Genomic DNA, 27649 nt, shown 5'->3' with positions numbered 1-27649 from the left:
GTTTCCCAATAGTTTATTGACTTATATTTGCTTAGAAACAAAGAAATAATACAGTGATAAAAGGAAAACTGGTCAGTTTCCTTCATGCAAAGGAATATCAATATCATTTCCTTTTCTCTGACATCAATAAAAAGAAGCAGAGGAAATACAGCATTTATACAAGAGGGAGCACGTCTTGTCACTGCAAAGGGACGCTATCAGAGACCCAAGGCCTAACACACATTTGAACTTGTCTTGAAGAGTAATGGTCACACTTTCGCATCATCTGGGGTTTTGCACTTCTATTCTCAACATCGCACTTGTGCTTCAATGATGCACTGCAAATTTCATCACTTAAACACAAAATGGAACCTGAAAAAAACAAAACAAAAATATAAATATATACATTTATCTTCCAGGAGGTGCCAAGATGTGAGGGAGGGAAGATGGTAGAGGGGAGTGGAGTATGTAGGGGTCCACTCACTGAGTGTGAAAAAGTGTAAGAAGAAAAGAAACACAGTTACATACATATACCAAGGCTTTTTTTCCCCTTACAAGGGAGGTAGCCAAAAAGAAAACCCTGTGGTTGGGCCAAAAGAATACTGCCACCAAGTATTTCCATTTGGATGGTAAGAGGAGAGAAAAAAGGGACGGGGACTGGAACCAGGCATCCTTCTCCCTGTAGCCCCACAGGGGACATTCCTAAAAAAAGTAAAGGCATAAGAGGGTCTAGGAGAAACACAGTTAAAGTTGATAAAGATCCTGGGCCGTGTCCTGAGACAGAGTGTCAACCTACTGACGGCAGTGAGGGAGTTGATGGATCTTGAAAACAAGCAGCTTTCCTGGTCATCTTGCAGGACCACTACATGCAAGTATTGTCACTGGCCCAAGGGAAATGATTCTCCGCCATCCATCTTGTTGGACCACCATGAGTAGGTATCAATTACTGGTCCCTCTTTCCACTAATTTCCCATTAAATTGGGACCAAGGAAAATTGTCCTATTCTTCCCATTTTTTAGTTTCAGAAATGAATGATCCACTAATTGTATATTGCAGAAATGAATAATCCACTAATTTTGTATTGCAAACTGCTATCTATCTATATCCCAAGGTATTCTTCCCCCTTACAAGGGAGGTACCCAGTCAAGGTATGCACCCATCCCTGTATGCCAGACCCCTCTGAATCCACTCTCTTTCACAAAGGGACTGAGTCCACCTGGCTAGACTGCGATGCAGCCACCACCCAGCCCTTCTAAGCTACCTGAAGAGACTGGATTGCATTGTGGACAAATGTCCAGGATGTAACACTTCACCCCATACTATTCTACACATCATGGAAGACTACATTATACACGATCACGTGTGCAAACGACACAACATAAACTCCATAAAAGATTTGTGGGAAAACCCCATTTCGGCCATGGCATTCCTTGAGGAGATGGGACTTCTCAGACAGATAGTCTAGGGAATAACAACAACAACCCACCCCACTTGTGGCTATTGAGCAGTTAAGGACTGCTACTTTGGGGAAAAAGATATTAAGACTGAAAACTAAACAATAATAAATCTTACCTGCACAAAGCTTGTGGCAATGATGAAATGATGGGTCCATAACCTTGAGAATTATCGTACAGCTCAAACAACGGAGCTGCAACCAATTTGTAGTTTTTCGGTACTGCAAAGAGTGCTGTCATACAAAAGATCTATTAGTGGATGGGTCAAACATTTTCAATGACTCAATACATATCATATCCCACTTCAATATGTTCATACCTTCACAATCAGACCCTGTAGCAGAGAATGGAGAGGCAATTCTCTAAAGGAAAGAAAACTTCTTTTAAACATTGGTGGAAGAAACGGGTTCCACCCATGTCCTTCTGGTTCTACTCGTAGCAACGAGTCTTTCATAGATTAAACGCTCTTACCCATGAACTATGAAGGTATGTGCTTTCTCATGAAAAAATTAAAACATTAAAAGCTTATACATACAATACCTTTATTCCTACCTTTTTCTCCCAACTGCACTAGGAACAATTTTTTGTGTTCCTTGGGTTTTGTTATGTGAGAGGGGACATATGGATACTGAGGAGGTTCGAAGTTGGGTCGCCACCAGTTCCCAATAACATCTTCAATCAACCAGTCTTGCGCAATGCCGTCTTGTCTCCCCAAGGTTTCGGTCAGAAGACGCTTCAATCCTTCCACCTCGTCCTCATTTGAATTGAGTTCTCCTCCTGGCCTGAGAGTTACAATTGCATTCAGAATCAGTGTAAAAAATGGTTAAAATTTCAAATTTTTTTACCTTTCACCCAGTGTGACCAAAAACTATAATAAACTGTATATTTCCGGTTGTATTTTCCTGGCATGTGTTCTACACTGTCATAAGCATAGTGATCACCTGAGATACATATCACAATTTATCATGTATCATGTAGGCATGATAGGCATCCAGTACAAGAAACAAGTTATGAACAGGAAAATCCCATTGCCCTTGTACTACTGTGACAAGAAAATAAACACTGGCCTGACATAGAATACATATGTCTGAATAAAAATGTGAGCATCTTATCAATCTAGGGTATTATATTTAACACTGTACCAACACGACCTCAAAATACAACCAACTGATACATTTGCAGACCCAATAATACAACTGGCATTATATAGATTATAAAATAAGCTATTTCTAGCTCCATGTATTACCAGCGAAAAATAAGCTGTAAGAAATTGTCATCTATCAATTCAACTGCCAAACAATCTCTATCACTCATTGGCACAATGTGAACCAATTATCAACAAAATTGACAGATCATTTTGACCAAATTTAAAATTCCTGCTATCCATTTTCAAAACCTGCCAAGATCTTCACCTCTTTCTAGAGCAGCGTTTCTCAACCAGGGTTCCGCAAAAGGTTATTGTAATAATATAATATAGACATCATCCTATCTAATCTTTTATTACAATGAAAATAAAATGAGAAAAATATGGTATATGCATTTTTTTTTTTTTTTGGTGCAGGGGTTTCTTGAGACATGCCATTTATTTTAAAGGTTACACAAGGGTAAGAGGTTGAGAAATGCTGTTCTAGAGGTGGTTAGGTTAGGTTCACTCTGGCAGTGAAACTTCATGTCTGGACGTGACCCAAGGTCTCTCTATCAGTGTCAAATGTCTTATTGTTTCCTTTCGTCAGTGAAAAAGATGACAACCAGCAACTGCTTCTCTCTATCCTCTACAACTACAATTCAACTACAAAAACAATCACACACTAAAGCTGCACCGACACCAAATGTATGATGTTGCACCAGTCATTTGACTCAGACTTTTGCTTTAATTATCATCAACATTCACACCAATTCAAAATGAGGCCAACACTGTTCAGTGCTCAGGGTGGGAATCAAAACTAGGTGGAAAACTGGTGGAAAAAATTGTGGTAAATATTTCAAAGGATGCTCACTATAAGCATTCAATTACATTCCATCAAAGAGAGAGTGACCTCAAAAAAAAAAAAAAAAAAAAAAAAAAAAAAAATCATCATCATCATCATCCAAAATGGGCTGACAAAAGTATTGAAAAACGAGACAGGCTTATAGGGAATTCCAGCATCATGAATCCTCAAAGCATTAGGACCACAAGGCCGAGCCACGGATTCCAACTTCCTTAAAAGCAACCATCACAGAGAAGACACAGAACACCTCAAACTACATTGCTCCACACTAACAATCTGTATACAACACAATACATCATTCCTGAATGACTTTTGGACCCACCCGATACCAATGCCAATTATCTAAAGGCTTCTGCAAGAGACACCACAGACAAGAGATTGATTGACCGATTAGCACCAGTTACGTAATGACCCATGGGGATTTGAAAGACAAAATGGAGAAAATACACACATGCATAAAACGAAAATTACTGGTTTCTAAATACAAAAAAATTATGGTTACATTCAAGATAAAAAGATCATCAGGAATTATACTGGCCCATTTATATTAGCTAACAGTCAACTTCGAATTTCAAATAAACAATGTATGATGTTTTAAATGGTTACTTTAGTTCTGTATTCATTGACAAAACAACTTAAAAAGAAGCATTACTTTTGTCAACATAACATGTTGACCAGATATATACTCAATTCTGTATATATGACCATGGAAAACGGTGAAAGATGAGAAAAGCTCAAACATAATACAGCACTTAGTGCCAACAGTTATCCAAAAATTTTGAAGAAAATAAAGAATGATATTACTATTCTATTACAATACCTTTGGTATATGTATGTATACTATCACACTATGATCCCAAGATCATATATAAGAGGGTGCTCTCAAACTAAGTTTATCAAGATGTGCCTTTGGTATATGTATGTACATTTGCATAATGCTAATACTTCAGCTAACTCATGGAGACTAACAATGAAATGTGTTCAACCCAGTATGGGATTTAGGACTCAAAGCAATGGCACTCAGCATGACATGAATAGACCACTTACATATTATTCCCTTTACAAGGAAGGTAGCCAAAATCAAAGGCTCAATCTACTCTCACCCATTCCCAACCTTCTGGGGGTATTGGCTGCATGTTATTGTAAGGTTGAAATATGCTCAGTAGCATGCAGCTGATACTTAAGCGTATCACTGTAAAACTTAGACTAGGCGTATTACAGATGCTCCTCTACTTACGTTCATTCGTTTTATGTTTTTTCGATTTTACGTTTGAACTGACTAAAAAAAAAAAAAAAAAAAAAAAAAATTATGAGTGAATTTTTTAGTTTAGCGCGCTCTCCGTAGTATAAGACATTCAAACGATACTTACGCATTACGCTGCGTCCATTGTTTACATGGCACAAACAACAGACTGAATGTGCCTTGCCTCCTCCTCCTCCCCCTCCTTCTCCACCATCTCACTTTGTTGCTTGAATTTATTTTATTTAATTGTTATTATTTTACAATGTTATGTTTATAGTTAATGATTTAGGGGTGATTTATAAGATACGGTAAAAGAATTTATGGATGTATAATACAGTATGAACGGTCATACATTACTGGAACGTATAGTAACAACTTGCATTCATTTTCACATTACGTTTGGCCATTCGGAACGTAACTAAAATATAAGTTGAGGAGCGCCTGTACTCATAAAAGTACTCTATTGTATTATTGTCAGTGTATCACTGCTATTTCAATAAACCTATCATTATTATTATTTATTATTATCTTAAGGGTCTATATGGGGTGCCCCTATGGCCCAGAGCCACACATCATTTTGCATGATAGGAAATCTCTATTCATAGATAAATTATGCTACTTTATCATACTGCCACTGTCCCTCCATTATGCTGTCCCCCCCCCACTCTTAATTCTGTCCTGTACAACCTCTAAATATACACTTCCTTTTTCACCTAACCCCATGGTTGGGGAGAAAGAATACCGGTACTGAGTGCTCCCACTTTGAGTCGTAAAAGGCGACAAAAATGGGACGGGGTAAGGACTACGCATCCTACTCTCTGTAGCCCCAAAGGGGGCATGAACTACTTGCCTAATGTAAGAGGTTTCTGACTTAACTTTAATGTAAACCAGTGGCACTTCCTGAACCTGGTTGACCTAAAATTTCTTCCCAAAGAGACTTCTATCAGATACTGTGGGCCTACGGGTTTCTAGTCAAGCGAAACTTCCAATAGCAATCTTCATATTACAATGGCACTATCGCCTTCTCTGACATGATAAGTCATGAAAATAATTTTATGAATAAATACCCATTACAGATTATTTGGCAAATCCGAATGCCTCTTTTATTTACCCAAAAGTTGTCTAGGTTGCAATCTTGCCTAAATCCAAATATTCTATTTAGAACAAGATTTCAGTTATCCTTTATCTACATCATGGCCTCCAAAAACAGATGTTCTTCTTAAGATTTTAAGAAGGACATCTGTGGGAAACTGTAATAACACATTTGTAAATATACACTTAAAACCCACTATCGGAGAAATAATATCAGAACAGGAGATCCGAATATTTCGACTACTATCTGTAGTCCTCTTCAGCAGAATGGTTACAAGAAGATAGAGTACAGGTATAAATGAGGTAGCGAGGAGTACAGAAAAGAGGACTACAGATAGTAGTCGAAATATACAGATCTCCTGTACTTTTGATATTATTTCTAGGGTAGTGGGTTTTAACCCATTCAACTCCGATGACGAGATGTCTTGTCATTTGGTCAAATAAAACAAAAAATCATAAAACACTAAAATGTTTGATCAAACATTTTGGTGTTTTATGATTTTTTTGTTTTATTTGACCAAACGACAAGAATCTTATCATCGGAGTTGAATGGGTTAAGTGTATAAGAACATCTGTGTTTTGACCAGATTGCAAGTTTTCCTAAGGTCCAGGATGAAGCAATGAGCCACACATTAGTACCAGCTCACATGCCTGCTTTACACAATCTTCATAAAACAACATACATACATACATATCCCAAGGCTTTTTCCCCCTTACAAGGGAGGTAGCCAAAAAGGAAAAGGCATAAAATCATTCCCACCCATTCCATCCCTGAATACACTCCACACCCCTCCACCCTCCCTCTTATCTTAGCACCTCCCAGATGATGGGTCATCCCTGCACCTTGTCATAAAACAAAGCAACTTTTTTTCTGCTGCCTATAACTGGTCACCTGTGTCTTCAAAAGAAACGTACACTGATCAACACTGGAATCTGTTAGTTACTAGTTTGATAAAAACTGGCCACTGCTATAGAAAATATAACATTTACAATCACAGGGCAATGTGTCAGTAACAGTCCAACTTTTGGCATAATGATTGATACGGTATCAGAAACAAAACATGATACCGACATTCTTGGATATATTATACCCACTTCAAGTTCCTCTGTAGAAATAAATAAATAAATAAATATATATATATATATATGTATATATATATATATATATATATATATATATATATATATATATATATATATATATATGAAAGTGAATACATAACTTTAAATATGAGCAACACTACAATACATTCATACAGCAGTAATAAGCAATAAATTGATATTTGTATAGCAATGTCACTCATTATCTTATATAAAGTTCTAATTTTTTTTCCATCTAATCAGCTGGTAATTGTATTTAGGTATACTTTAAACAACACAATTCTAATATAAAGACATTCAGTACCCTGCCACTTTGCAGAGTGGGTAATGGCTGAAAAGTTAAAGTATATACAGTAGGTTCTCCATTAGTACAAACAACTGATACAGCAAAGTTTTTAGTAAAACTTTGACTACTGGGAGTATGAGACATACACATACACACACACCTAAAGGCAGCAGGTCTTCTGTGTAAGAAACCAGGGGCAATTGATAGATTGATTGGTCCGATTCAAGATCCCATGAGGCCCTATGGCAGATTTCCTAACATCCAGATCCCCTCAACAATATTTACTCCTTTTTGATGACATACAACCCATTCCTTCTAGAAATTCCATTGTTTCATTCAAAATAGCTTTCCTTGATATACATGGCCTGGAAACTACCATTCAACATTTCTCCTTGTAATTTAGCATCTTCATACACTGTTCCACCCACTTTCAACTTTGTGATTACTTTGATTAATTTCCTTCTGCAGTCATAAGCCAGTGATTCCAATTGAATTTTAAGTTAATTTTCTTTTTGATTTTCAATGCCAGATCTTTGATGTGGTCTGAAGGTTACGTATCAAAAGAAAGGACCAGAATTTTGGGGTTCTTTTTCAACAGAGGAGTTTGGCCATTCAATTTTAATCTTGGATATTTCTTTGATTCATGGTGATCTGAAGTGAGTAATGCTAATGATTTTTGTATTTACCTAATTGTAGCATAGAGGAAATGAGCAACACTGGTTGGATCTCATCTATTCTCTATTTTTTTTTTATCATACCTAGACTAAAATTAATGTACATTTCCAACTTCTTGATTTCCAATTATCATATTTGGATTTGAACCCGTGTATTGTTTGAGCTTGGGCTATATCACCTTCTAAGTTATTCCATGTATCTACATGGAAACTACATTTCTTCACATGTTTTAGACATGTGATCTTTTATAATTTGTTTGTGACCTGAAACCCTCCTATCTTTAATAAGGAGATCTCTTCTGTCAATGCAATTTTGCAATTTATACCCTTTAGTTACCCAAATGTTGTAATCATGTCACCTCTTTCTCTTCGATCTTTCAAAGTTGGTAGACCCATTACTTTTAGTCTCTCCTCGTATGGTTTATCTACCAGGCTGGGGACCAGTTTGTTTGCTGCCCTTGTATTCTCTCAATTAGTAACTTTCAGTCTATTATCTTTAAGCCAATGTTCTAGTTTATCTAAATAGTCTTGGGTGTTCTTAGGGGTTATTTTTTGGTTGCTATGCTGGGTTGTTATCTTCAGGTCATCTAAACAGGTGAGTACCTTGGAGTTATATTTTGGATCTGGTGTTAGGGGATCACTTGAGAAGAGGTTGAATAATACAGGTGTGCTTAATACTCCTTGGAGGACTCCAGTTACAGTCTTTTAGATATTTTAGGTTATTCTGCACCATTTGCCAGTTTGTTAAATTCTCTAGAGAATGATGATCTTTGGAGACTAGTAGAATAGTCTCGACATTCGTCCTACATGACTTCTGGCAAAACTCTACCTCTTCTGTAAATAAAAGCAAGAATGCAGTGAACCAGGCCACTAAAACTCCAAAACAGATTACTATTGAATGCCCTTAACACAGGGAACAATGACAGGCACCTGCATGAGATGGCCTTATAAGATGGTTGTCAGTTAGCCATCTCTGCTGTCCATTTTCAAAACCTGTCAATATCCTTACTACCATCTGGAGGGGCATGAAACTCTCCAGACTGGCCCCAAGATATCTCACTTAGATCATATTTCCAACAGTTTTTCCACACAGTGAATTAACAAGCTACTACCCTGCTATTACTAAGAGCTAGTGACATATGAGTTGTACACTAATGCAAAGTGGACAAGTCTTCGTAAAGATCTATGGGAGGTCCCAAGGACCATTGCCAGCTGATATAGGACTGCAGGTTTCCTGTCAGTGAAAATCACGGCAACAATTATGATCATTCTCCAGTGTTTTGGAAGCACTAGATTCTACCATCAGCGCTCAGTACTTTTATTCTCCATTTTTTTTTTTTAATAACCAAATGTAAACAATGCAGGGACTTCTGTGAAAATTAAGGGAATGAATAAATATATTGGAATACAATATATTTGTAACATTTCAACCAGTGTTTCCTGATCTAGCCTGGTGCCTTATTTAACTTAATTCCTAAGATCAGATATTTGCTCAGAAAATATTCATTATACTAGTTGCAGTTTACAGATCACATGTACAACAATGATCATGGAACACCATTAAATACCAATTGTATAGTTTATATTTCTAAATTCTATAGAAGAGAACTGTGCATAGATGGGTATACACTAAAAAAAAGAACATATAAATATAATGTACACAAAACAAATGCTATCACACAAAGATGTACCTGTACTTCTATTCTCCCTATATTAATATTAACTCAAATATAATCTCATAATATACATATGTACCAATATCATCACAACATTACCAGGAATATCCATATAAAAATGATATGCCAATATCTATTGTGCAAATGCTTCCCTAAACTTCTACATTACAAATTATAGACATCCTGTTTTCGTTACACAGGCGACAAACAGTTGGTCTTCAGAAAAGATTTACAAATGTGTCTTCTACGAGGCAAATCAGCAGGGTGACTTACAACTTGAAGAAGGTGGTGCCTAACTGAAGGAGGAGAACGTGCGGTAACCCATGTTCATGAACCAGCAAAACTGCCTCCACGCTCCTTCGCATCCCAATCTTCTCAAACTCTTCTCTCATTCGCTGAAATCTTGCTGGGACACTCGGATCTTTTTCAAAGAGTGGATCTTTGGTTCCAAATGTGTAGTTTGTCAATGGATACCTGGAATGTGCAAATTTTACACTTGCATAAATAAAACACAATGAAGGATATATTTAAAATGAGGTGAACAGGAATTATGAAAAAAATTAGTACTTCCTTCAATGGAAGATAAGAAAAAAGTACTTTAATGTAGAATAATAGTACTCAGTCATGTGAACAGTAAAAATGTATGGATGGCTTCAATCCACAGGAAGTTCCTATATTACAAAACAAGACTGAGTATTACATGGATCATATAAGAAACAATCAAATACCATTTTGTTCCTACATTTCATATTCAATTCTTGACTTAATTTTCTGACCAGAGTAGCATTTTTTCTTACCATATCACCAGTCACTCCAGTCTTTACATACACACAATCATCCAATCTAATGTACATAACATTCATAACAGGTATTCCATAACCACTGCTGGGTGTAAACTGGAATATGACCCCCCTGAAATTTTACCCAGAGTCCATTTTCTATGACAGAAAAAGAACCCTGGGGTCCATTTTCCAACCCCCTATAGAAAATGTACCCCCAAATGAAAAGCGCAACTCCTTGTCATTTGTACTGCACTGTTACTGTATATCCACAATAATTCCATAATAAGTTTTGATTGTACAAGAAATTGTGTCCTTCTCCAAGGCCACCAGGATGACGAATGGCTTTGTACCATTCACTTGGATCAGGGGTACTCAAAGTGGTCGAGTGGACTATCCAACGATGCTTTAACCCTCTCATGAACACATAAGCAAGATTTTTTTCCCCCTTTGAATTAAAAGCTACGGGGTTGGTACAAAACTTGAAATTTCATTGGAGCATCAACAAGTTTGAGAGCATTCAACCTGGATAGACAACTACTAGACTGCCCTCTATCTAGTTAAGATCTTCTCCATCCAGGAACCTGTGTTGCTCTTAAGTTAGGTTAGATTAGATTAAGAAAAAATCTAGTATTTTGAGTGGGGGGGTCCATTTCCCATGTAGGGGTCCAGTTTCTATCTTACACCACTTATTTCATTCAGATATTAGATCATTAGTGTCTGTTTTGATACACACATTCAACTTCCTTCAATCTATTACAATGTGAAACACAAGTACTGTAATGCCTCCCAGTATTTCACATTTAAACTTGGGCTAATTTCAAGTGCTCAGAAATTGTCCTAGATATACAGAACATGTATAATAGCTAACTATTAATGATTAGCCTTTGGTTATTGGCTAGCAACCCCTTCATTACCTCATACGTAGGCTGAATCAAATTCTTTTGTATGAATACAAACCTATCCTAGTAACAATATTCACCTGGTGTGAGGCGCCATGGCTTGTTACCAATGTTATCATTAGCTGTGACCATTCAGTTCCACTTTTGCGAACTTTTTACGGTGACCTTGCAGCCGATTTGATAAGCTAGTCCTAGGCATGGACTAATAATTGCATGTTGTACTGTTGGTTAGCAGTGCTGAAGAATTTCATGTGTTCATGGCATTGCAGTTTTTTTTATTTTTCCTGGGGTCATTCCACACGACATCTGAGATCATTGATGTTGGCTGTGCTGCCAGATTGGCTGGACACTCAGACTGATATAGGATTCAGAAATGGTAGACTAGAGATCTCATGAGGGTGGATAATGAGAAGTGTATCTGAGGAATTTTGGGACTGGTACGCTATTTTTTTTCCCTTCAATTTTGTGAAAACTTGTGGAAAAATAATTTGAAGTATGTACAACATACCAGTGAAGTAAGAGTGTCATACAGCATAATTTACTATATATATATATAAATCTCCTGACCAGGTAAGGTCCCTAATTAAGGGAACAAGTGTAAGACTAGTTTTCTATTTAACACATTTGATGTTTTTCTTATTTACATAAAATTTTAGAAGGGTATATCATATATCTGTAAACATATACTGACAGTGATATGTGAAGGCAATAAACATGAAGTAACAATTCACTGTGTATTACTCTAGTGTTGCTGTCGACTTTTTTTTTTTAAATTCTTTTTAGTGTATTGAAGGAAGTGGCTCATCCCAGGTGAAACAAAACCCCAACATGAATTACAGTTTCTGTAATGCCTCACTACAAGCCAATAAAAATTTCGGGGTAAAGTAGTGTAAATGTGAAAAATATCTCTTTGAAAACACTGCACTTCATTTACAATACCTAATTTATCAGTACCTATGCATTTCTCATCTACAGTGCTAATATTTTTCCATAAGATGTACAACAATTTTTGTTTCATCTTTGTTGCTCAATATATCAGTAACAATTTTTGTCACATTTATGCTTGTAATTTAGAAACTTTTTTCTCTATATAAATTATTTTTGTTTATTAAATACTTATCTTTTTTTCTTATTCAGCTTCTTGAATTATGTTTCTAAGGGTAAAACCATAGTTTTTAACAATACAATTATGCAATTGTTGCCAGCCAATGTGGGGCTGTAGGGTTTCCACAGAAAAACTCAAGGCAACAATTATTATTAACCCAGGAATCTTAATTTCCACCAACTTTTAATCTTTTTTTTTCTCCCAATTCATCTCCTCACAATTAAAGTCCCCCTATTAATATCATCACTTCGTTCAATTATTTTCAAATGAGATATGTTGGAGAGAGGCCAAAAGCAGAGTATGGGATCCAATATATATTACATTTCACCCAGCAAGGCTTCTTCAGACATAACAGTGGACAAACATCTGACTTCTTATACAGCCCAAGTTTCAGGGGAGAAACGAACATGAAAATTGTGTAACCAAACTTGCTTGTTGCCTCCTAATCTGAATTGCTAGAGGTTTATTTAATGTAAAGAATCCCTTATTTTGGTTGATATTATCAATATAAAAGCATATTCACATCTGTATTTCATATTATGATTCTCATATTTTATCACCTTTAAACTATTCCAATCAGCAATGTGGCCTGTACTGAATCTATGTCTAACTATGGCATTATTCATATTACAAATTTCCATATCATATTTATGTTCCGGTATTCTTTTGTCAACATTACGGGAACATAAATATGGTAAAATTACAATATGAATAATGCCCTTTCTTCCATCTCATCTTAAGTCCTCATGGATGACAGGTTATCCCAGTCTCCTGCCCACTGCTCTGGGTCAGAAGCAATGCAGCAAAACACAGCACATCTACAGCAAAGCCACTAACTGTCCCCTCATGCAGAGATGGGGAAAACCCTTTTGGGTTGTGATAACCGAGGGGTACATTCCTGCGAGAATTCAAGGCAAAAGAGGGTCTAGGAGTTTTCCAATTTTTTTTTTTTTCTTTTTTGTGTGTGTTGATTGGCAGCCCTTACTAAATATTCCAGTTATGAAAGGGCAGGGAATGGTTCAGGTATACCTCTATGAACAAGAAATTGTCCATCTTTGAGACTTGAGAAAATATCAGCTTCAGAGAAGCTTGAGCCCAAGAAGTTCCACAATGGACAAACCTGGGTTCATATTCATGGAAGCACTGCAATTTGCCATCCTGACATGACCCCCACCTCCCAACATTCCTGCTCCAATAACCCAAGAGAACCTACAAACAATACACGCACCATAAGTAAATTTCTGTATTAATAATTGTCACCCCACTGGAACTTGCATTATGGAAATATATCTTTATTAATACTTTTATGTCCCACATATCAATATGTAAATATCAATAAATGTTAGTAGTAATATTGTATATGGTTAGAATAGTATTATGTTAACCAAATTATTCATGGTGCTCCTAAATGTGCATTATATCCTTCTTGCATAAAGAATTATGTCTCACTAAGAAGACAGCGACTTATGTCAGCTATATTTGCATTATTTTACTAATAAACAAGTTCCAAGCGAATTGGAATTAACTTAATTCCATCCTTCCTCTCAGGGAAGTGTACCCTTCACCAACTGTAGTAACTTAACACTACAACAGGAACTACTTGCATGACCTCCCACTCCCTCTAATACACTATGCTCTCCTTTCCCCTTAGCCACCTCACACCAAATTTCCCTCTACCTAGAAGATGAAGAAAACAAAGAAGAGAAAGAAGAAAGAGGACAAAAAGAAAAGTACCCTAATTACACCATACTAGTATCCTCCCCATTCAAAAATGCCACCAAACACCTAAAGTATATCACCATACTCCCCCTACCTGCTGAGACTTATGCTGTTTCATAACAAGATGTCCAACCAGAAATACCCAATTCTGGCACCTACATCATGCCCAGATCCACACAAATTTACCAGTCCCTTAGATCTCCCATGCTCCAACACCCAAAAAACATGGACACCCTCTTCAAACCATTCCCTTGCGAAGTACCACCAGCCCACCCTAATCATAACATACCCATGACCAACCAAAATACAACATAACAAAGTCATATGGACCTATGGCGTCCCTGACAAGTGATCTACTCTTCCATTAGCCCCTACAGACACAAAACCAAAGACTGGATTAAAAATTTCCTGGAACCAATTATCTCTCTCTGCTGTGGATGTGCTGTGTCTTGCAACACTGCTTTTGACCCAGGGCAGGGGACAGGATGCAGGGATGACCCATCATCCAGGAGGTGCCAAGATAGGAGGGAGGGAGGAGGGTGGAGGGGAGTGGAATATATGTGAAATGAAATGGGTGGGAGTGATTTCTATCCCTTTTTCTTTTTGGCTACCCCCCCACATCAGGGGGGAAAAGCCTTTGGTATATGTATGTATGTACAAAATTATTAAGAAAAAATATATACAGCCCTGATTTTACTTTTCCTCAATCGTCAAATATTTCTGATACTGATTAACTAATCTGTTGTCATTACATAGTCACATAGAAATAATGAAATTAATTCTTTTCAAAAACAAATTTCTTTTATAGAATGGCTCACACATTAGCAAACACATCATCAATCTCCACTCATACAAATCACAAACACTATTTCATATCCCAAAACACCACCCTTGAATCACAAGCATAACCAGATTTCACACTCCATTCCTCCTAAGACTAATTGTTTTCAGTCTAATGTGACACACCAATACTTCCATAGCTTATAAATACTATGCTCTCATCCTGACAGTGTACTAGGTAAATCAATACCATAAACCTAAAACATTTCTGTAATGTGATACACTGCTTCTGACCCAGGACAGTGGACAAGATGTAGGGATGACCCGTCATCCAGGAGGCGCCAAGATGAGGAGGGAAGAGGGTGGAGTGGAGTGTGTATGGGATGGAATGGGTGGGAGTGGTTTCTATTCCTTGTCTTTTGGCTACCTCTCGTGTAAGGAGGAAAAGAGCCTTTGGTATATGTATGATACTGTCAGTAAAGATTGAAGCATTGGTGAACTGTCTGCCATAATACCTACCTACCTATACATTCTTGAGTACCTGCAAGTGGTCCAGCAAGAATGACATCAAAGAACTGTCTTCTTGTTGCTATCTTTGAAACTCATCAAAACTAATGTCTTTCTGGAAGTGCAGTTCCTTGGGGGATGACACTTGATCTCAGGACTGAGCCCAAGATGTCTTTATCAATTCTAACTGTATTTCTTTGTACAATAACAAGCAGCCAATACTCTAGTACAGTGGGCAGGAGACCTGGATGACCCTTCATCCACAAGGGGCTAAGAGGAGAGGAAAACAAAGGTGGTGGATGGGTGGGAGTGGGTGGATGCCTCCGACTCGATTACTTCCCTTATAAGGAAAGAAGCCCTTGGTATATATATATAGAAAGTTATGTCGTAGCACATCTGTAAAATAATATTGATGACCCCCTTTCGGAGAAGAATAAGCGAAGATATAGAGATCTGTATATTTCGATCACTTTCTGTGATCCTCTTCAGCAGATCTGCTGAAGAGGATCACAGAAAGTGATCGAAATATACAGATTTCTATATCTTTGCTTATTCTTCTCTGAAAGTGGGTCATCAGTATTATATATATATATATATATATATATACATACAGATTGACCTCTCATTAACGGACGTTAATTAGCTGCGTTTTCGGTGTTTTCGGTGATTTTGCTGTTGTTTAGTGCTGTGCAATCACTGTGCCACCCAAAAACCACTCCAAATTAACGGATTATACACATCAATGGACACCGTTACCCCCCCTTTTAGTCTGTTAATGAGAGGTCAATCTGTACATACATATACCAAAGGCTTTTTTCCCCCCTTACAAGGAAGGTAGCCAAAAACCGAAGGCATAAAAACCACTCCCACCCATTACAACCTTATCACACTCAACTCTCCTCCACCCTCTTCCCTCCCTCTTATCTTGGCACCTCCTGGATGACGGGTCATCCCTGCATCTTGTCCACTGCCCTGGGTCAGAAGCAGTGTCGCAAGACACAGCACATCCACAGCAAGTCCACTAGATAGAACTGTATTTCTTCCACAAATATGAAGAGCTGACAGCTAGTGACTGTTCTACTAATGTGGGCCAACGATGCCAATGCATTACAGACAACAGTCCAATGTTTCTTCCCAGGGAAAGATACATGGGTGGACCTATGGAGTTGTCAGCAACTATGGGTTTGCGTGTTTTCATTCAATGAACTTGAGACAATAACAGCAGCAATAATAACTATTATCATTATTCTCTTGATCCATGTATACCTCAGAATTACTTTGCATTACAGGATGACTGCAACAAAATGCATGGTAACTTTTCAGCTTCACCTTGAATATTAAAAGGTGAGCCCATAGCATACTATGAGGAACTAACTACTGTACAACCAAGGACGTCACCTTCTCCCAATGTGTTCAGTCTGCCAGAGCAAGTAGCATTCTCTAGTAACCAATCAATTTAAATCCAAGCCCACACCATACAAAACAAAACTGAAAACTCCCCACCAAAATATTGATCCAATAAAAATTACTTTGCCTTATATGGTCATAACTAATACTCACATTGTCTAAAATGACCTGTTTTAGCTCACATGAAATAAAGTGGCTCAAATCTGAATTTTTGTTAATCTTTCAGGCTATACTGTGCCAACAGCTCCTACGTTATCATGCTACTGTATGTGTATGTTACTCTAGAATAAAGGCCATCACCATTATCACCTTAATAGTGCTCATATGACAAGAATTTGTATCTAGATGCCTCACTGTGGGAAGATGATCAGAAAAGTGAGAAGTATAAAAATACATAAGCACAGGATATTAATGCAGAACTGTTATTTGGTTAGCCTAACACTACACCATCTTTCCTCGACTCTTTTGCAAGGTGTTTACAATGTCAACAAATACAAAAATGCCATGAAGAGGAAAACAGATGAAAATGTGTTGGGATTTTAGTTTTGGGTTTTGTGCTAAATATTTTGTGCCCAAATGCTGAATGCATAATTATTACATCATCAATTTTCACAGCACTTTATCAATAATTCCTCCTATGATCTGCAGTGCTGTAACTTTGATCATATTCTCCTCAAATGTCATCGTCCAGAAAATCTGAGCCTTTTATTTGAAACTAAAATTGAATAGGATCTTTTCTCTTATTTCTAGTGATAATTCTATTTTTTTTTCTAATAATGATAACATTACTTTTCATAACAAATCCTTGTATATATTTTCAATTTCTAGTACGGTTTTCATTAAAATCATTAGTAGTTCTTTTTTTTTTGAACTAGTTATCATCACTTCCAAAGCATTGGTATACACGTCAACTTATTCTGAAATGAAAATTAAAAGATATGGCACTATTCCCTAACATTTAGGAACAATTTATAATAATGGTCCTATTCTGTATGCTCAAGTTCTTACACCATCCTCATCAATATTCAAATATATAAAAGTGAACCATGAAAAATAAAATTCTTATCGGCATATCTGCTTTTGTCTGACTGTACACAAATACTTATGGTTTGTAGAGGATATAACAAATGATAAGTGACTTTTGCACATTTATTAAAGAAAATGAATTGTTATGAAATGTACAAAATTGCGTTCTGACAAAATCATATGAAAAATAAACAATTTTGAAGTACATATGAAAGTGGAGTTTTCATTATAGGTTCATATGAGTACTTAATATCACAGAAAATCCTTAGACATCAATCTTTCCCTTCTAATATGAATGTTAGCCCAATTATGATTGTCAAACAAGACTTCAAAACAAGAGAACAAACTAATTTTTTTTGGAACATCACAAAATATACTATAAATCCTCAGCAAATTGCCAATATTCAAATATATGCACATTATAAAAACTGGTATCATAAAATTATACCATGGGAATAAGAATCATATGAAAAGGGGTGGATTGTTGTGTTTATGTCTGAAAAAAATTACTACATTTCTCATGACTAAATAAAATACATTTTCAAATCTCACTACAATGTAAAATATCTTTTTACAATGTACATCATTAATATACTGGTATGTTTATGTTATATACAGTACTATGGTTACTCTGTGGATTAAGGCATTTAAATGGAAAAGAACACAGGAAATATAAGCATATACAACAAAATGTGCAGTACATACCATAGCAAGATGTTCATAAAATAACGAGCAATATTATACTTATTATCTATATCATGCACTGTATACAAACTCGTACACAACTGGTCATAACTAATAACCAGATTATTAAGCCCCAATCAATAAAATCATAATGAAAATATCAGGCACATATTCATTATTCAATATAACTACCAACTTCACTATTCATCTTCGTAAACTCCTCTTAGCATATATGGTAACAGCGTATGTTCCTCATAACATAGAAAACCCACACTATTTTCACTCCTTAATGTCAAGCACTTAAAAATCAACAGGAGATAGCACCTCTTGAAACACTAAAGGTTGACAGAAAAAAAAGAAATAAAAAGAAAATGAAAACATCAAGATGTGAATACAACTTCACTTTAACTGAAACATGAAGGCAGTCAAAACAAATAATCCACAAAATAGATACAAAAATGTTTTCTCTACAGAAAAGTACAAGAAAATATAAACATGCACACAAAAATATAATCCTGTTATAATAAATCATTAACCCATGAACCAAAGAGTTAAAATGAATCTAGAAAAATTCCAATAATGATTTTCCAATAACCTGTAAACCTTAAACACTGATAGAAAACCGTATAATTCTAATCATACCAAAAGTTCAGTGCATATCTTTTATTTCTATTTATATATAAATCCATTAAGAGGTATAAATTCAGTTTATAAATATAACTCCTTATATAATCTTCAACTTCATGACCAAGTGAACATGAGCACCAATGGGCGCATACTGCTTAATTATACTGGTAGGTTACTAAACATTTGAATTCAAAATTTCACATGATGACATTAGGTTATGCACACTCATACTAGGTACAAAAATCATGCATTACTTCAAATAACTTTGACATAAATCTACAATTTATAGAATCTTAAAAAACTTGCAGAGTAAGGAATAATCCATCAATGCCTATCATTTATATAAAGAAAGGGTTTGGTAAAATTTGACTCCCCCCACATGCAAAGGTTTCCATTTTTTAAGCCAATATAAATTTTTGTTAAAAAAGAAAAGCAAAAAGATGAAAAAAAAAAAAATAAATAAAATGCTGCAAACAATAGTAGCATTATCTAATCCCTAAGTGAAATATATACACCACTGAACTAAATAATTCTAAATACCGCTAAAGTAAAACAATGTTCCATGGCATGGGGTACCCAAAGACTAATCTTGGTACATTCTTTCTAATGTTCACAAGAATGACATCACCTGTTCCAGCACCAGAACACTACTCTCCATATCAAATGCTTTATATTTTGCCATTTCCTATGGGGACACTATTATCAGCAATCTTTAGCTCAGTTACCTGACACCCCTCGATTATTCTGCCGTTTCCATTTGACATACACAGAAGTGGTTTCATTTATGGTTTCTGCCCTAAATGTCTTGAAAATAATCGGGAAATATTTACCATTTGTCTATGAGCAGTCAAAATCCAACAGAACAAGCAAATACATTGCTACATCAATTAAATATACACTGCAAAACTAATAAACAAGAAATGAGAAAAATTGAGGAAAAAAAAATATACAAAACATCTGATAGGAAAACAACAGATGTAGAGAATAATAAAAACCATCAAAAACACAAAATTGAAATCACTCCTGCCCATGACTTATTTTGAGCAACCAAAGGAAAAAAAAAAGTCATCAGAGCAGTAATACAACACCATTATCAAATTCTTCTCCCAAACAAGTTTCAAACCCGCAGCTACAGAAAATAGGAAAATAACAAGATATAAAAAATCAAACAAAACATCGGTGCCAACCCCTTCCCTTTTCTCCAACAAATATGGATGAGAAAATAAATAAGTTGAAAAACTTCCATGCCAAAGGCATGTTATGTCATAAATTTACATGGCTGCTTAGGACAAAAGATATGGGGAGCAAATTATGTTGCTGGACAAAGCATTATATTGCAGGAATGTCCAATCCTCTATGAAAGCAACAGCAAGTATTAGGGCTAGCATCGATGCCTGCAGGAACAATCACCACCAAAAATATCCACCAGCATAACAGTCATCATAGCAATCACTAACTGTACAACAACAGCCCACAGTTACATTAAATCAATGATGGCAACAGCATCCACCAGTGACAACTGACCATGTAATAGCACAAATGACTGAAGCTATATTTGGATAGACAATCTGATATGCTGGTATTTGAATGCTGATAGCCTGACCAATAAATGGAACAAGTTTGAATCATGAGTCTCAAGTTACTGTCCAGATATTAATACCTTGTGTGAAATGGGTTACAATGACAACTTAACTGATATAATACATGTAGAAGGCTATAATGTTAGCAGGGAGGATATCCCCCATAGAAAAGGTGGGCTCCTAATACACATCCAAGACAAGTAAGTACTCAACCATGCCATGATCTGAACTGAGTGACATTGTCACAATGAAAGTTTAAGGAACTGGATTGAAAGACCATACACAAATAATGGTAAGTGTTATGGTATATGTACTACATTCTGCATGCCAAAGGAACAACAATACCTTTCTCACCTTTATTGGGAGAGCAGGTGAGCTAGCTCCACACCACAACATAACAACACCCTACAGACCATACAAAACAAAGCCCTAAAGACAATTATAACACCTAGACTATTTACACCATGAAACGAAAGTCCTCAAAGTCCACCTTGACATAAGAGGCACAAACGCTTGCTGCCGCTTCCACAAACAGTACACCAACTACACTACATAGCAGAACACCCACACATGCCATGAAACATCAAAACAGCACCCAAATACCTATATCACACACAAACACTCTTCTCTTCCTCCACAACCACCAGTCTCTAGAAGCGTATCCATAATCATATCATTAACTGCTCCATCAACAAACTGAAAAACAACACATAGTTGCATGCCAGACCATCTAATATCTATCCTTTTGAATCCTCTCCAAAATGACCGAGTTCACCTGGCCAGACTGCAGTGCAGTTATCATCCAGCCCTTCTAAAATACCCGAAGAGGCTGGATGACTGTATCACAGATAACTGTCCAGGAAGACTCATTTCATCCCATAATATACAACACATTATGGAAGACTGCACTGTATATAATCATGCATGCCAACACCTCAATATACACTCTTATAAGGGATTTGTGGGAAAGCCCCATTCCAGCTGCATCATTCCTCAGGGAGATGTGACTGCTAGGCCATAAAGTCTAGGGAATGACAACAACAATGGGAAACCTCAGCCTAATGGACATAAATTGGAGTGACTACAGTACAATAGCCAACAACATGCATGGGGGGACGGAGAGGGTTGGGTCGCCGATTTAATGAAGCAACCTTGCTGTAGATGTGCTGTGCCTTGCGACACTGTCTCTGACCCAGGGCAGTGGACAAGGTGCAGGGATGACCAGTCATCCAGGAGGTGCTAAGATGGGAGGGAGGGTGGAGGGGAGTAGAGTATATTTAGGGATGGAATGGGTGGGAATGATTTTATGCCTTTTTCTTTTTGGCTACCTCCCTTGTAATGGGGAAAAAGCCTTGGTATATGTATGTATGTACTAGATAACTACCATCTAACTATCTCTCTATATACCAAGAGCTTTTTCCACCTTATAAGGGAGGTAGCCAAGTCAAAGGCACATACCTACTCCCACCCATTCCACTACCCTTTCCTCATCCTCATCTCGGCTCCTCTTGGATGATGGGTCATCCTTCCATTCCCCCTTCTGTCCTGGGTCAGAAGCAATGTAGCAAGACACATTAATTCTACGGCAAGTCCACTTAACTTAATCAGCAACCCCTCTCTCCATCTCCCCATGCAGAAAAAGAGAAGGGGAGAAATCCCTTCAGGCTGCATCAAAAGATCATTCACAAAGAAGAGAACGAGGGACCTAAACACAATGTAGCAAGACACATTAATTCTACGGCAAGTCCACTTAACTTAATCAGCAACCCCTCTCTCCATCTCCCCATGCAGAAAAAGAGAAGGGGAGAAATCCCTTAAGGCTGCATCAAAAGATCTTTCACAAAGAAGAGAACGAGGGGACCTAATAACCATCTACAGAATTATGAAAGGAAAAGAATGCCTTGATAGAGAGGACCTATTAAAACAGGACAGAGGAAAAACAAGAGGACATGCAATGAAACTCAAAATGGATAACTACAGAAGAGACCTGAAAAAGAACAGCTTCCCACATAGTGATAGATGTATGGAACAAATTGGATGAAGAAATAGTGTGTGCAAACACAATACAACAATTTAAGAACAAACTTGATCTTGCGAGATACAAAAACGGGTCACCACGAGCATAGCTCCCCTTCCCGTATAATACAACTAGGTAAATACATATAACCCACTACCCACCACTTCTCCCTTCCTGGCATAACAGTATCATCAATACACACCAACTCTCCACTCGTCCATATCTCCTGCCCTCTCCCTTCCTTGCTCAACAGACAATGCCCTCTTGCTCAATGCCCCATCCATCCATCTCATCCTCAGTCATTCCCTCAAATCCACTCCCTCTACCTCTGCATTCCACACTTCCTTTACTAATCTTTCTTCATCCCTTCTTTCCATGTGTCCAAACCATCCCAATACTCGTTCCTCAGCCCTATTACCTCCTTTTCCACTCCTGTTCTCCTCACCTTGTTTCTTATTCTAACATAGTATCCCTTACCATACTTCTCAAATTTCATCTCAAACACATTCAGACTTTTCCTCTCTGCCTCTCTTGAATTCCAAGCCTCTACCCCATATACAGCTATTAGCACAATCACCCCTCCATACAATCTCCTATTTGCATCCATTCCCAGATGCCTATTTCTCATGACACTTTTTAATTCCCCAAGACATTTACTTGCATCTCTCAATCTACAATTTACCTCCACTCCTCCCATTCCTGCTAAATGTGACCCCAAACACCTAAAGCTATCCACTTCCTCCAGCCTCTCTCCTTTAAGACTTACCTCCAACTCACTGCCATCCTCTCCCCTTATACATCTCATCATACCATACCTAACATAAAACTTCCTTTACACTGCTTCTAACCCTGGGCAGTGGACAGGCTGCAGGGATGACCCGTCATCCAGGAGGTGCTAAGATAAGAGGGAGGGAGGAGGGTGGAGGGGAGTGGAATCTATAGGAAATGGAATGGATGGGAGTGGTTTCTATGCCTTTTTCTTTTTGGCTGGCCCCCGTGTAAGGGGAAAAAGCCTTTTGGTATATGTATGTACAAGAGCAAGAGGATAAGATCAACCAAGACATCATAAATTTGGTGCAAACTCAAAACTGTCAACACTGCAAACACCATCACCCACTTGGAAACAGTGATCATGTAGCATCTTGAACACCACATAGTATTCCAGTTCATCAACTACCCAAACCAATCCCAGTACAACCATTTCAAATGAAATACAAAGGATTACAAAGGCAGAGCATGCTGACAGGAGACCTTTTGGTCCATATCTAGGTTGGATGCAATAAAATCATAATAGATAAATAAATAAAAACTATAATAATGTAAATATCAAATAAAATACACAAATAAATGCATAGGTATAGTCAGATAATAAATAAACAGGTAAATACTGATGCCACTAGGAGATTCATGGATAAAGATTGTGGAGCAATGCTCAAAGATCAAACCATTGCAGAAGCATGACATACTTTTCTGAATTGTAAGAGGTAGCATAGCTATTTGTGTCATTGAAAGCTGGACAAGGGACATAAAGCTTAAAAACAAAACCTGGCTTAATAAGGTGTCAAAAAAGGCATTAAGGAAGAACCAGTATGAGGTAATTTCTTGAGAGAACATTAGAAAGTCACAGGAAGTACACCAAAGCCTGGCACAGCCCAAGAATGACAGTCATAAATGAAAAAAAAAAGTTAATGAAATGAGTAAAAATATAAAAACATTATACAAATATAAAAGCAGGAAATCAAAGCCAAAACAGCCTCTCAGGAACCTGAAAAGATTATGGAAAAACACAAACAATGAAGCACCTATGGCATAACACCAATATTTCTCCAGATTTTACTATGAAAATAGGCCAAATGGCAAAAGTTTTCAAATACCTATTTGGAGAACTACCAGACCCATAAAAAAAAGCAGACAGCAGCAGCAATCAGTGGCCCTCAACTGAAATAATATTGCCATCTGTAAAGAAAATCCTTGAAGAAATAGATATCAACAAAGCCTATGGTCCTCACATTGCTCACAAGCCAAAGATCCTCATAGAAGCAGTAGACATAATCTCCAAGCCCCTTACAATCTCTTACAGTAAGTCCATAACATATGGGAAATGGCCAAATAGAACAAAATAAATATAGAACTACTTCAATTACCTCAAAGACAGAGTACTAAAAAAATTTGTGACAGTAGAATTGATCAAGCACCTGGAAGACAATAACTTAATATCCCTAAATGGCATACCTTTCTCCTTGGTAGATCCAGTGTGACTCACTTTACCAAAGCACAGAAAGACTGGACTGAAATAACTGATAACAATATACCCTTCAACACTGTCTAACTAGACTTCCACAAGGCATCTGACAGCATACCCTCTGCAGGGCTACTACATAAGCTCTGTCACGTTTGTTTCATGTTCCACTCAACTGGATAAAAACACTCCTAAGTGACTGTTGGCAATACTTATATGTCAATTACATGTCAATGGTAGCAAATCCAAATGATTACCTGTGCAGTGGAGTACTGCAGCTATCAGTATTGGAGTTAGCTCTCTTACATGTGTACATGATTTCCCTGAATACAAAAAATCTAACTGCAAATTGTTTGTAGACGACACAAAGTTGTATTTGTGTGTTGGAGAAACAAACAACCGATAATGACTCCCTATTAAATTGGCCTAAGATCTGGAAATTATGATTCAATGTTAACAAATGCAAAGTAGTATACTGTGGACACAACAACCCTCATGCCAACTACTTCATGAACATGAAAGTCACAAAATAAACAACAGAATGCGAGGATAACCAAGGAATCAAGATATCCAACAACCTAAAATTCAAGGAAAAAGTCTCAAAGGTGGCCAAGACTGATAATACTAAAAACTGACAACCAGATAAAAATTGCTAAAAAGAATATTCGTATTGAAGTACTGATACTTTTATCTTAATTTATCCAACTCGCTTCCTTGATGGATCAATCAGCCCCGCATACTTGAAGTACAGTGGACTTAAATTTTCAATTGTATGTCTTGTATTTTGTGTATCAAAATAAAAATCTTAGATTACTTTACAGCATGAACCCATAAATGGAAGCTTTCACTACTCCCAAGTGTGTGATAACCCTGCTGATTGAGGGATAGATTCAAGGATGGATTGATGCGTCAATACAAAACTTTATCAATAATTAAAAATTGTTTCATAAAATTAATTTAATTAAAAGGTTAAAAATCAACAGCAATCCATATCCTTTTCATATCATCAACCCATCAATATAAGTTTGGTACCTTGACATAATATCTGACTCGTGTGGTAGGCTGGGAATCTAGTGGCATTATTTAACTTGATTTCAAATTTATATCAATTCTAATAACCAAGTTGTGTGTTAAATATACAATAAACTTAGAGAATAATCAAACTGTCAGCCTTTGCCATTACCTGTCAAGACAACAAAGCAATTGATGGGCATGATCAAGATTACCTTTGACTACATAAGCATAATTTTACCTGCCCACACCTCGAGCATGCCACAGAGAGCTAAACATCTGCCCCCCCCTCCTCCCAACCATTTATGGAGGCAAGCACTCAGAAACGCCAAGTGAAGTAAACTTCACTTTGATTATAGGGTAAAATTCCAGAATCAGACATACAGATTTTAACATGAATCTTAAGTGTCCAATATAGCTAACCTAATATAACCTACTCTAATTTAACCTAATATAACTATTCCATAGAAAAATCTGTCAAATGCAAAAAAAGATAGATGTGAAAAATGTGTTTGCATGATACCATAATCCAGTGACTAGCTTCAGATCCATCAGAATAAGTCCAAGTAAAAATCCTTGCATGCAAACTCAAAAAAATGTACCAATAACACTCCCTTTGAGTTAAAAAAAAAATATCTCTTATAAGCAAAAATATGAAAAATGTAAAAAAAAAAACTTGCATGCATATGAAAGGAATTACAAAAGTTGAAAAGGTTCGAGACAACCATGTCAGACACTTGTTCATAATCAATAACCTACGTCACATGAAAGTACTCATAAACTCTACCCTTACTATAATTAAATGTACATCTTCGTGTCCGTGAAATGTTAAACATCTATAGTTAATGCGTATTGCCAATGTGAAAATTTCGTCACATCCCAAACACATAGTCCAAACCTTGATTGAACTTCATTCTCATTTGAACCGTGGATTTTCTCTAACAACTACTAAAAACTTACAAGTTAATAGTTCTATTAAGAGCAGAAGATGGGTTTCCATTGTACTTTGCTCCGAAAGACGGCTGTGTTGCATTTTTTGGCCACCCCGCAGGAGCGTTTGCTTTTCTTTGCGTCGCCATGTCTAAACAACAACATGCCGCCAGGCTGGATTTTGATTGGTTGAGCCTGACGTCAACAAACACTCTCATTGGTCTAACTCGCCTGATGCTCAGGTACTACATTTTTCAATAAATATATATTGTATTGAATTGCATCGAATTGTACTACTTACCCAATAAAATTATTCTTTCTAATTGGACAATTCAAAATTATAAAACGCTATATTAAAGGAACGACATTTTAGCATTGCCGGCTTTTTTAAACATTTACGTATAATCATTAACATAATTACTCTGTTACGCAAATATAACTGATAACAAGCAACAATACCATTTAGGAACGATAATTTTATATTGTCGGTACTCTTGATGCAATCAATATATGATTGGTAGCAAATTACCGTTACTAAAGGATGTAACAGTAACTAAATTTATTTATGATTTCTGGCAGTCGGAAGAACTGCGGGTAAAAAGATTAATGTCGGTATCACCGCACTGCGGGTTGTTATTCCAACTCTTGTGGGCGGGGATATGGTAGTGTGTATGCGTCTAAGGGCACAGTATTACCCATAGATCGGTCATTTGTGAGCTCTCCTCCGAGAGGGAAATGGCTGTCGATCACGAGTCCAACACGTGATCCAAGACCATGGTGAATCACACACACACACATTCGACAGCGCAGTGGTAGCGTTCGCGCCCATTGCTGTAGCGGTCC

The 27649-nt window shown here is 36.9% G+C and overlaps 1 protein-coding gene across 2 annotated transcripts; it reads right to left on the bottom strand.

Annotated features, from left to right (window-relative positions):
* Positions 1 to 26992, bottom strand: Cpsf5 (cleavage and polyadenylation specificity factor subunit 5). 2 transcript variants are annotated; one of them, XM_076206070.1, is made up of 5 exons: positions 26837 to 26992; positions 9767 to 9967; positions 1974 to 2215; positions 1552 to 1666; positions 1 to 351 (listed from the first exon to the last, which is right to left on the bottom strand). In XM_076206070.1, the coding sequence occupies exons 1-5, from the start codon at positions 26953 to 26955 to the stop codon at positions 330 to 332; spliced, it is 699 nt and encodes a 232-aa protein (XP_076062185.1). In that variant the 5' UTR covers positions 26956 to 26992; the 3' UTR covers positions 1 to 329. The 2 variants fall into 2 exon arrangements, with proteins under 2 accessions (XP_076062185.1, XP_076062186.1); XM_076206071.1 differs by having other exon boundaries at positions 1986 to 2215.
* Between the last annotated feature and the right edge of the window lie 657 nt (positions 26993 to 27649).

The sequence above is a fragment of the Oratosquilla oratoria genome, chromosome 22 (genome assembly GCF_046742065.1).
Source record: "Oratosquilla oratoria isolate Oo_2021 chromosome 22, ASM4674206v1, whole genome shotgun sequence".
In the NCBI taxonomy this organism is placed as follows: domain Eukaryota; kingdom Metazoa; phylum Arthropoda; class Malacostraca; order Stomatopoda; family Squillidae; genus Oratosquilla; species Oratosquilla oratoria.
Note: the sequence above shows the minus strand (reverse complement) of the source record. Positions and strands in the feature narration are given on the sequence as shown.